Source organism: Mytilus edulis, chromosome 7, assembly GCF_963676685.1.
Source record: "Mytilus edulis chromosome 7, xbMytEdul2.2, whole genome shotgun sequence".
In the NCBI taxonomy this organism is placed as follows: Eukaryota; Metazoa; Mollusca; class Bivalvia; order Mytilida; family Mytilidae; genus Mytilus; species Mytilus edulis.
Window position 1 is genome coordinate 78173536 of NC_092350.1, and position 13057 is coordinate 78186592.

General features: G+C 31.9%; 1 protein-coding gene across 5 annotated transcripts in view; it reads right to left on the reverse strand.

Annotated features, from left to right (window-relative positions):
* Positions 1-12597, reverse strand: part of LOC139482322 (uncharacterized) — a 44474-nt gene extending 31877 nt beyond the window's left edge. For 3 of the 5 annotated variants that reach the window (XM_071266142.1, XM_071266144.1, XM_071266145.1), the window contains exons 1-3: positions 12462-12597; positions 11872-12040; positions 4703-5047 (exon numbers count right to left, since the gene is read on the reverse strand). In XM_071266142.1, the coding sequence (XP_071122243.1) occupies positions 4703-5047; positions 11872-12032 (506 nt within the window). In that variant the 5' untranslated portion in view covers positions 12033-12040; positions 12462-12597. Of the gene's footprint in view, positions 1-4702; positions 5048-11489; positions 11609-11871; positions 12041-12181; positions 12280-12461 lie in introns of those variants that run through there. The other 2 variants (XM_071266143.1, XM_071266146.1) reach the window with 2 other exon arrangements.
* Between the last annotated feature and the right edge of the window lie 460 nt (positions 12598-13057).

The window sequence follows — 13057 nt, forward strand, 5'->3', positions numbered from 1 at the left end:
CCCAATAACCCCTTAAAATAAATCCCAACCTTCTACTTATGGTATTAAACAATGTGGTACAATTTCAGAACAATTGAAATACTAATACACAACTTTTTGTCCTGAAACAAGATAAATGCTGTTTTTGGCCCCTTTTGGCCCCTAGTTCCTAAACCTGTGGGACCATAACCCAAAAATACAATCACAAACCTCCTTTTGTGGTTATAAACATTGTGTTAAAATTTTATTGATTTACTTTTACTTATTCAAAAGTTATTATCCAGAAACAATCCGTCTTCGGACGACGCTGACGATGATGTGATACCATTACGACAATTTTTATTATCAAGAACGTTTTACACTGAATTTGATGTGTACTGAAATTTTAGTCTTAGATTTATGATGTTATTAGTTGTTATACCAGGCTTTGAATTAGCTTTCAGTACCTAGGCCTGTTGGTACTCTCATGCAGATCTCTACTTTTAATGGCTTTTTTTTTTAAAACTATCTGATTAGTTTAGCCCTATTCAACTGATTTTATAGTTTTTTCTTGGGTTGGGTTGTTAACTTCTGTGGAAATGAGGATTCTACATGTTTATCCCCGCCACATTATGAATGTGCCTGTTCCAAGGGTTGAATCCATAAACATGTTTATCCCTGCCACATTATCTTTGTGCCTGTCCCTACCCACAAACATGCATGTTTACCCTCCCACCCCCTTCTACATTATCTATGTGCCTGTTCCAACCCACAAACATATTTTTCCCTGCCACATTATCTTTGTGCCTGTTCCTACCCACAAACATGTTTTTCCCTGCCATATTAAGTATGTGCCTGTTCCAACCAACAAACATATTTATCCCCGCCACATTACTTTATAAGTGCCTGTTCTAACACACAAACATGTTTATCCCATCCTTATAATGTATGTGCCTGTTCTAACACACAAACATGTTTATCCCAGCCATATAATGTATGTGCCTGTTCTAACCCACAAACATGTTTATCCCTGCCACATTATGTATGTCCCTGTTCCAACCCACAAACATGTTTATCCCCCACCCCACATTATCTATGTGCCCGTTTCAAACAACAAACATGTCCCCCCCCCCCCCCCCCCCCCCCCCACACACACACATAATCTATGTACCTGTTCAAACCGTTTATCACTGTCACATTATGTATGTGCCTGTTCCAACCCTCAAACATGTTTATCCCCCCCCCCCCCCCCCCCCCAACGTTATCTGTGTGCCTGTTCAAACCCACAAACATGTTTATCCCTGTCACTTTATGTATGTCCCTGTTCAAACCCACAAACATGTTTATCCCTGCCACATTATGTATTTGCCTGTTCCTACCCACAAACATGTTTATCCCCCCCCCCACATTATCTATGTGCCTGTTTCAACCAACAAACATGTCCCCCCTCCCCCCACACACACACATTATCTATGTACCTGTTCAAACCGTTTATCACTGCCACATTATGTATGTGCCTGTTCCAACCCTCAAACATGTTTATCCCCTCCTCTCCCCCCCCCCCCCCCAACGTTATCTGTGTGCCTGTTCAAACCCACAAACATGTTTATCCCTGCCACATTATGTATGTCCCTGTTCAAACCCACTAACATGTTTATCCCTGCCACATTATGTATATATGTTCCAAGTCAGGAGCATGCAATTCAGTTGTTATAGTTTGTTGAATTGTCTTGCATTTGTCATGTTGAAGCCTCATATGGCTGGCAGATGATTATTTCATTCAAAGAGCACTTTTGTATTGTTCATCAAATGCTTTAGCAATCACTGTCTTTCTATCATTCTTTAGCTATAAGAATGAAACTTCTATAGGGATTCAGTTGATGAGGGGAGCAATATCTTTTTGTGTTAATCTGTTATTGCCCTTTTCAAGGTGTTGTTAACTTTTACCTGAGATCAATTTAAGCTGTTTACTGTTTTCAACCCACTTTGTTAATTGTTATCAGCATTTTCGCATTTTTTGTTAACTGTTTTTGCCAAAATTGAGGTGTTGTTAACATGATAACGGACCCTTATTGAACCCCCCCCCCCCCCATTGTTGATGTGTCCAGTCTGACATTTAGAATTTTTGAAGCTTATGTTTTGCTGATCAATTTTGCAGGAAAAGCTTTTTCTGTCTTCCAATGTTTAAAAAAAATCTAATAGTTAATAATATTCATTTAAGGACAATAACTTCTAAAATTAAAACTTCACATTGATTTGAGGGGAACTTTTTTTTTTATGTTGTAGTTTTGAGGCTTAATAACAAGAACATGTTAAGTTGTCTCATTGGCATATGGACCATAATTTGCTATTGGGCTCCGTTTCCTATAACTATAGAAAAGTGATAAAATGTGAATTACTGTAAGAAAAGTTGTAACTACATCTAAAGATGCCATTATTTTTATCAACATACAAGTGTATGCTACTCTTCCCTAGAAAAAAAAAAAAAAATTGAAATTAACAAATTTCAAAGATTATACGACCGTATTTGTGTGTCGTTTCTCGCGTTACTTTTCGCGTCCGAAGTGCATAACGCTGACTAATTTATAGATAATCGTCACCGGCAAATTCATAAATTTTGCTTTAAAATAACAAAGAACATCGACCAATAAGAATAGTGAGAAGAAAATGCCGAGAACTATAAGTATTTCTGTAGCAGGTGTAAGAACACTGTTGTTATTTTGGTTTCCCATTTCGTAACGCACATTTTAGATGGTTTAATCTGCTTTGTTGTAAAAGAATTCTTTGCAACAATATGCAAATACGAACTCTCGCGAGATGTTCAAACAGGTAAATCAGAGATGATTTACATTCTTGTTTTGTTCTTCGTAATAATTAAGTTAGAAAATGACGTTATCGTTATGCGTTACATTTCACACGTAACAGAAGTCCATTTATTTATTAAAATTGTTTTTGTCGTTAAGTTCTAATCATTTCCGGTCATACGTGAAACATGTGACTAACATGTGATCACGCCCTTACAGCCGGATATACGAAATACTAGGTCTAAACATTGTTTTTGTTTCCAACGGGATGTAAGCAAACATAATCTGTAGGCTTGTTTCATCTTGTTTAAAAAAGGAAAATACAATTTTCAAAGAGATTGCGCCGGGGGTCTATTATTTTTCCTATGTGCATAATGTTACATACGATCTTGTGTGAAAATAAATGCCCAATGACTTGACAAAATCGATTTCAGATTTGACCGATGTTTTAACACACTTCGTTTCCCAATAACGATGTAAAGGGTCCTTGGAAAATTCAATCGAAATTACGTCTCCTATCATGTTGCCGATGTTCGTTGGATTGATTTAGCTTCAACAGTAAATATTATTGGATATTTTAGGTGAATAAAAATAATTTAATAAAAAATAAATGTTAATGTAACTTTACACTTGGAATGTACAAAGTTGGTATCTTTGTCACAATTTTTAATTAATTTTTTTTATTCATGTTCTGCAAACACTTATCAGAAACGCAATAAACTTGTCAAAGGAAAAGTAAACTTTTACCATGCATGACTTGAAAGGAAGTACTTTATTGATTTTAGCCCACTAAAGTAAATGTAGGTTAAAATGTGGAAACCATGTAGATGGTGTACAGGTCACAAATATCACATGGTGCCTATTTTAAAGATGCTAATTCCAAGTTAAAAGTTGTTTTCTTTACTGGATTTAAAGAATTTTACATTACCAATGATTTGGAAATAAATTGTATATAACTGGAATTTCAAAACCAAATATAAATACATTTTTTTGGCTAAAACATCAAGATACAACAATTATGGTATCCTGTATCAATGAAGAAAATACGGAAATTCCTGAATAAATTGTACTAATTGTTTTCAAAACAAGCACATATTTAGGAGTTTTATAATACTGTTACATTTAAGATGGATTTTAAGAAAAAGTATACTGTTCAGATCATTTTAAGCAGATTTTGCAATAAAATAAAACTAAAAAAACGCTTTCGGTTTCTTATGGTTTCCTGTCACGTTTAAAAAAAACTTTAATTTAACATTGAAAATAGATTTTAAATATTAACATGAAGCAAGTAACACTAGTAATGGTGTTCATTTATGTCTTTTGAAATATATTGTGCAAAATAAAGAAAATAAAGATTGGTTTCCTGTTTTGTTTCCTGTCACGTAAACGGTGAATCAAAATGTATTAATTTTTTCTCGAAAAACTCAATTGTTCCATTAATACTATTCTAACATCAACACAACCCACAGAATAAAAGTTAAAGTTTTAGAACTTATAAAAAAGGATACAAAAAGAAACCAAAGGCCGAATACCAAATTATGGTCCATATATCAGATACCACATCTTCCTATATCTATTAACTCCCATCTAACCATGTTTTATTTTTTACCACAGTGGCCATGTTTTTTTCCATTTGTTTCAGAGAAGAATCATGTTTTAATAGATCAGAACATTTTAATTCATATTTCAAGTTTTCCAAACAATATATTATAAGGAACTATATTATACAACATCTTTTAATAATTCTATGTGTATAATCTATTACTACTTAATAAGTATAACACATTAGAGCAGACACATTAAAATAAATATCAATGTCATCAAGAATTAACCCATTTAACCTGTTAACTTTATGTACATGCATAATTATATCTTAATTGTTTCGTGAAATCAGTTTTGTTCAGTATAATGACGGTATATATATATATATATATGCTTACTTGTTATCGGGGTTTAAATAGGGCTGTTGGATAGCTATCTGTCGAGATATATGCTCTAACAAACTTCCATCATGTGTTAAAGAGGAATCTAAATCCTCATCCATGACAAGCTCTATGGGTGGATTTTTGTAACTTAGCCCAGTCTCGCACGGTCTTTCCATGGACATATTGTGTTGTTGTGATCGTAATGTTTCAATGCTGTCATCTGTATAAGTTGTACTGACCATTTGATGGATGTGGTTATTGTTGATATCTGGTGCATTTTCTGATGGTTCCTCAATATTACAATCACTGTTATTATTTTGTTCATGTATTGGTAAACTTATATTCACTGGTAAGCCAGAACTGAAAAACAAGTATTGCCATTTGAGATATATATATATGCAAAGCTTAATCAGCCCATTGAGACCACAATCAAATACATTTGTACTCCAAAACAGTTCTCAATCGGCTAGTACATAACATTATCTATAGTATATTATATTTGTATATTTAAAGACTTTAATTTTAAATAGCTTTTTTCACTTGCAAAAAACATGTATAAGGCCATAAAAAAGAATAGGTTTGTTTGCCCAAACGCTACCTACCCAGAAAAAAGCTGCCTACTCAAATTCTTTTTTTGTCCTGATTTGAAGAAGTTTTTTTTTAATCAGATAGGCATGAAGACTAATTAACACCTGATACTTCAATTTCTCTTTTTGAAAAAAAAAAAGAAAATGCCTACCTACCTACCCACTGTCTCAACCTTTGGGTAGGGTTTGGGCAAACCATTTTTTTTTTAATTGTGGCCTAATATTATGCAATTACTATCTTTTGATGAGGTAATATATGTGTTTTTATTACTTTTGAAAAAAATGATCGATTCATATTCACTTACTGTTCAGCATATATCATTTTATTCTGGTATCACCTAACTTGAACAAAGGTATACAGAAAAACATACTAGTAATTTTACATTACAATGAGTTGTACATTTGTTGAGGAAGCATTAAAGAGGTCAACTGTCGAGGTGAATATCAATTTTTCTAAAGTCAACTAAACAACATATATTCACAGAAACTAAGACAGTTATCTGTTTGATTCCATTTCCAAGAAAAAAAAATGTATTTGATGTCAAATAATTAGTAATTACCAAAGCCAATTATATATCAACCATTTCACCATACTGTTACAAGCTACAAGTAAAAGCGTGTATAAACCTGTACGAAATTATAAGGCGTATTACGCCTGGAAATATGGCGTAAACCAGGCGTGAGTGGTAGTTACGCATCTAGATCAGGGCGTAAGGGAGCAGGAAACATAAATTTGAAGTCCTTACGGGCATAGAAAAAAGTGATAAACCTGGCGTAAATTGAAATAACCAAGGTGTAAATTTTCTTTCGGGCGTAAAACTGTTGGTATGCGTAAATAAAAATACCATAATGCTTTGTTTAAAGGATCATGGGATTTTTTTTCAAAATTTGGCTCTTTGGTTTTAGTGCAAAAGTTGGACTAATGGCAGCTTCACATATTCAGGGATAACTAGCTTGTTTTGTGCTTTTTGGATGAATTTGAAATTGGAATTAAATTGATTAATGAAAATTGTGAAATAAAGGGTAGTAGTATACATGGTAAATAATAATTATGTGAGTATAATTGAATGTAAGTTATTAAGTTTTATGTTCTTTCAGAAATTTTGAAATCCAAAAACCTTTATCCTTGGATAATAACATTAAAAATTTTAATTAAAGTCTAATAAGATCATGACATTCTTTGCTTAAAGCTTGCTATTTACGGATTCAGTGAGTCTGCAGTAGGTTTTTTCAGGTCATACCTAAGTAATAGAACACAGCAAGTAAACATTTGCAATGTTAATTCTGATAAAAAAGATGTGAAATTTGGTGTCCCCCAAGGATCTATACTAGGTCCTCTATTATTTGTCTTATTTATAAATGACCTTCCCCTTTGCATTAAAAATTGTAAAACAGACTTGTATGCTGATGATACTACTCTTCATAAATCCGGGAAAAGTATAGAAAATTTACATGATGATGTTCAAGAAGATTTATGCAAAGTTGAAGAATGGTGCAAAATGAATAATATGTTCATCAATACCAAAAAAAACTAAATGTTTGGTTACTGGAACAAGTCAGAAGTTATCAACCCAATCTTTTCAACCAAATTTAGTAATAAATTCAGAAAGACTACAAAATTCATCATGTGAGAAATTATTAGGTGTTAAAATTGACAGCACACTTAGCTGGAAAAACCAAATTGATCAAATTTGTGCTAACATTTCATCAAGAATATACCTTCTTTCTAAATTAAAGAAATTTTTAAATATTAATGCCAGGAAAGCATATTATAATGGGTATATTCTGCCTCTCATCGATTACTGCTGTATTATTTGGGGAGAATGTAAAAATGAAGGGATAGTAAGAATATTAAAACTTCAAAAAAGAGCAGCAAGAATAATTCTTGATGCAGACCCATTATCCTCATCAGCCCCCTTATTTAAAGAACTTGGATGGATGACAGTAAAAAACAGAATCAAATACCACAAATATTTATTGCTATTTAAATGTATGCGAAAAGAAGCACCACAGTACCTAATTCAAAAGTTTCAACTTATATCTGTAAATAATCCTTATGCTTTAAGGGGTGTTACTCAAGGTAATTTGATAGTTCCAAAGCCAAAAACTGAACTGTTTAAAAAATCTTTTGCTTATTCTGGATCAGTTTTATGGAACGGACTATGTAACCTTATGAAATGCGTAAAGTGCAAAACACTTATTCTTTTAAACAAATTATAAAACAATACTTGAGACAGTCCGAATTTTCAGTCTGAAATGATTGCAACTATTACTCTTAGAATGTATGATTTTAATGATTTGTATATACTATGTCTATTTACTACATGCAATCTGTAACTGTTTTATATCTTTTAATCATGGTACATGTACATAGAACTATTATGGCTATACAATTGTGTTTATATGTTGTATGTTTGCTTTTTTTTCTCTTATTATTATCAATTAATTTTTAATTGTATTGCATACATGTATATGAGGGCCTCAGGGAAGATTAGTAATTGTAACTAACTGTGTTTACCCTCTTTAAATAAAGAATTTATTATTATTATTATTATAATTGCAGTATTATAGGGTTATTGCACGAATATTGGGGAATATTGTCCCAAGTAGAATTTTATATTGCACGAGCTTGCATTCTCCCCAAACAATACAGCATTAATCGATGAGAGGCAGAATATACCCATTATAATATGCTTTCCTGGCATTAATATCTAAAAATTTCTTTAATTTAGGAAGAAGGTATATTCTTGATGAAATGCTAGCACAAATTTGATCAATTTGATTTTTCCAGCTAAGTGTGCTGTCAAGTCAATTTTAACACCTAATAATTTCTCACATGATGAATTTTGTAGTGTTTCTAAATTTATTACTAAATTTGGTTGAAATGATTGGGTTGTCAGTTGTTCCAGTAACCAAACATTTAGTTTTTTTGGTATTGATGAACATATTATTCATTTTGCACCATTAATCAACTTTGCATATTAAAATTCTTCTTGAACATCATCATGTAAATCTTCAATACTTTTCCTGGATTTATGAAGAGTAGTATCATCAGCATACAAGTCTGTTTTACAATTTTTAATGCAAAGGGGAAGGTCATTTATAAATAAGACAAATAATAGAGGACCTAGTATAGATCCTTGGGGGACATCAAATTTCACATCTTTTTTATCAGAATTAACATTGCAAATGTTTACTTGCTGGGTTCTATTACTTGGTTTACGCCTGGTTGACGCCTGGACATGCGTTTTGTAAACATTGCAATGCCACTCGCATATAGTATGATTTTTACGCCTTGTTTCCATGTCATATACAAATGTCACACTTCGTACAGGAATGTTCAGTGCAGTGAAATATTTTTTTATTCAAAATCTAATTTGTAAAGAGAAAACGTACTAAAATAATACAAATAAGGAAGAAGATCTGGGGTTGAAGTCATAAACCTTTGCTCAGTGCAAGGAGCACAAAAATCAGGCTCGAAACATATAATCCAGCATTTTGATTGGTTGATTTTGGAGTTTGTTGAGTACAAAAAAACTGACTAAAAAGTTTTGTGACTTCAAGGCCTGATATCATCCTGTTAATGATATTAACAATCTCACCCTGTATGACCAAACACTTTTCTTTGAGTGCATTGACAGCATTTGATTTTGTCTGGTAATTTTTTAATTTGCATTGGAGTTCAGTATTTTTGTTTGATATACATTTTTTCCTAAACACTGTTTTTCTTCCTAACCATATATTTATATTTTAATATCTTAATTTTTTTGTTACATATTTATCATTTTATTTTTCTTAATTACTTATTATATGGCTAAGTATTCAGTAAAGTCCTGTTTCAATGGGTGTCCCAGAAAAATGCATTTTTTTCATATTTTAAATTATTTTGAGTTTAAATGCAGGTAGCTAATCAATCCACTGTATGATGAAGAGATAATATAAACAGTCTCATATGAAAAGTTTATTGTTGATTAAAATTATTTTATAAATGAAGTGTTGAATTGTTGTGCATGCTTATTTTGTGACATGGTTGAATGACCCAAAATCAAAATTGTTTTAAAAACCTTTTTTTATGAATGGCAACTAGGTAAAAAGGATTTTCAGGTAATACAATAGGGTTGGCAAGGTTTAGGACACTAAAACATGAAAAATCTTCGAAAAATAAGGATTAAAAACAATTTTAAATGGTCATGTTGTCGGACTAACATTTTCTGTCTTCTTCCTAAGAGAAAATGAAATATAAGTTATGTAACAATAGAGGGCAATTAAATGCACAAAATATCTTGAGGCTTCAGCTTATTAACTAAAATGTGATAATTCATCATGAAGATACAGCAGAAACTTTTATTTTTTTCAGGAATTGTCATTAAAGTTTACTCTTGAAAAATCTGTCCAACCGTAACGGGCGAAAATTTCAATTTTCATTTGCAAGTTGCCAACTCGGTTTAAGTTTTTTAATGTTTATGACAACATATTTTAAGACAATCGCATTGTGCATTTGGTATTGCTGTCAACTGTTCCTTTTTATTCGAGGTCAACGACATCGAAGGGGTGAACGCTCTTTCTGTCCAACCAAGAGATGGAAGTTACATTCGAATTAATGTTACATCCAACATCCAAGATATTCTCTACAATGGCTACCACAAGTCACGGAATCAATTTCACTTCCACTTTGACAATAACTTAACCTTAAATACTACCGTATATATGAAAAATAAAGAGGTTTTAAACTGTTGACAGCGTAAATTTGACATAATTTTGAAAATTAGGACATAACAAGAGTCCTATAATGTTCTGTTGGATGAACCTTAGGACAAAATCTCTAATGTCGGACGTAACAGCTTTTTAAAAGTAAAAAGAAACTTGTTAACAACTAGCAAGTCCACATAAATTTAAAAATAGTTCTCAGACCCTTCCTCGTCTCTTCTACAGAGGTGCCCATTTTTAAATTGCCATTAGGATCAGTAAAATAATGAATTCTGTCCTATGTTTGTCCAACAGGGAATATAATCTGTCCTATGTTTGTCCTACATGAATGAATTCTGTACGCTGTTCATCCAACAGTTTTTTATGGTTTCATTTTATCCATTTATTTAATAATGAACCATTTTACCTCTTGCTGAGGAACACCAGCTGTAGATATTAGTATAAACAGCAAAGTTTTGATTTTGTTTTTGACTTTGAATGATGCAAATGGAACAAATTCTCATCCAAAAATGTCCCCGTTTGTCCGACATATTTTAAGATTTTTCAAACTTATAAGTTAGTTTTTGAAACATTTAACAAAATGATATACTTTAATTGAAGATCTTATGAACTGTCAGAGAAAAATTAATATATTTATTAACAAAGCCTTCATATAAAAGGAAAATATTCATTTTTCAATGTCCTGTTACGTCCAACATAACCTGTGTCCAACATGCTATTTAGGTCTAATTTTATGTTTTCTGATTAAATAACTATCTTTTTACATGTAAAACCCTAAACTAGAATCATTCTCCTTTCAGAAAATTATGTTATTATGATTGAAACAGCTACTTTTAAAATCACACATTTTGTCACACACTGTCAGCACTATACTGAATATTTAGCCATATATATATCTTCTGGATGTTCTGTTCAATTTGACTGACGTGATTCATACTCCATATGATCGAGTTATTTGACATAAGTGATATGTAAGTGCAACTCATGAACTTTAAGATAAAAAGACGGGTATTTTGATCTGAGGTTCTTGGTCAAACAATAAGGAATAATTGGTCGAAGGTCAAGGTCATTGAATTAATGTGTTGTTTGGATACTTTTCTATATTTGAGTTGGATTTATAGACTTTATTTTATAACTTTTTGAAGAAAAGCAATATTCAATCATTAGACATTAGACAATGCACAAACCATAATTAAATTTTTTAAAAGTGTCAACGTTTCAACCTTGAAAAGCCAAATATAAAATATGGACTGAGCTACAGAGGAAAACATTACCATTACCGCCTATGGAAAACAATTAATACACATACTGACCCAGTTATGACATAGTGCAATCTTTTAGACAATAAATTCAGATTTTGAAAGTATACTAGCTGTACAACCGTCAACTATTGGGACAAACTAAATTAAAATCATAGAATAGTCTTCCAGCTCTAAACTTAAATATTGACAATTTTATGTTATTAAGCTAAAATTCAGTTTGACAGCTTCGACATGATACTTTTTTACCTTTCTTTACTTGACCTTATCACTTCTTAACATAATTATCCATGAGTTAATTTTCGCCAAAGGAGTGAATTCTTCCTAGGGTTCAAAATATCACATGTTATCTGGAAGAAGCAAATTATCTCCCTTAGTTCACTAAAACATGTACATCAAAACCATAATTTTGAATCAATGTTAAGAAAGCTTATTGAATAAAGTGTTTATTCAAAGTCCATTGACTTCCAATAGACAGGATAAATAGATATGCTAGCTGTACAATACCACATGTGCCAGTAACAGGGTACGTTGTAATATTGAAAAAACACGTCGACCGGATCAACATCATGCTCTCTCAAACTTTCTAAAAAATTTCGAGGTCAAACATTATAATTATTTATTTGCATACCCTATAAAACTGGGAACATTGTGACATCTTTCAAGTTCATCCTGTGTCATCAATCTTGTTTCGCCACTACTATCTTGAACTAAAATCCATGATGTTGTCTTATCGTCTGCTGTTGTCCGACGAGCACCTGCTCTATCAGACGAAATCGAACGCTTTTCCATGTGAGAAGCTGTGAAAATAAGAGATTAAAATTAACATTTTTTTCTTTAAACAATAAAACATGTAAACAAGAATCTGGAAATAGTATAAAATTAAATTGGAAATCCGTATTATACTTTAATGTCTGAAAGTAGTGATCAAATATACGTACTTTCATGTTGATGGTTAAGCTTTTTTTTTCTTCAGAAGATACAAAATGAATCCATGGCATATAAGAGCTAAGGGTCGTATAAATATATAGAGCAAAATCACATTTGTATAAATTATTGACGCAAATATGCACGAGACCTGTTAAAAACAGTACAGTGTCAAAATCAGCTGATTCACAGTATACTTTTACGATAACTATTTTGATTTCTGTGTTTCTAGTACTTCAATTTTATCAATTGGATTATGTTATTACAGTCTAGTCACTTATCAAGTTTACTTACGATTATTTTTAGTGAAATATAAATGTTAATCCAGCGGGAAAAGTAAAGTGCTTTAATTGCTGGTGCTAGGAAGAACGTGGAGAGCGTCTGTTTACAACGTCTGTTTTTTCATTTAATTTTACGTCACTGGGCGTTACGTCACGTTATCCGGAGAGTGAACTTCTCCAAAAAAGAAGCAACCATTTGTTTTGTAGGGGTGCATAAATTTTTTTGGTAAAACAAAAGCTGATAACTTCGATTCAGAGACCTATACGCGAAATCTTTGGTAATACGTAGATCTACCAATAATATAATATTTCTCTAGTTACCCTCGAGAAAATCATTGATTCCACGTATTTAAGGGCATACGATACAGTTTTGAACCTGTATTTACAAGTTGATGAAAATTTGCATATAGGCTATTTTTTACCTGATTAAATCAAATATGTAATAAAAAATATACCTTCATGTGCTACTTTTTGAGTAAAATGAGGTCGAAATTGTCTAACTATATTCGCTCAAAATTTAGATTTGTGGCCGTATTTTCTTTTTCGAAAGAAAGACCTAACTTTTTTGTTCTAAAAGATAAACACAAATTGTTTTTTGTTAAATAATCG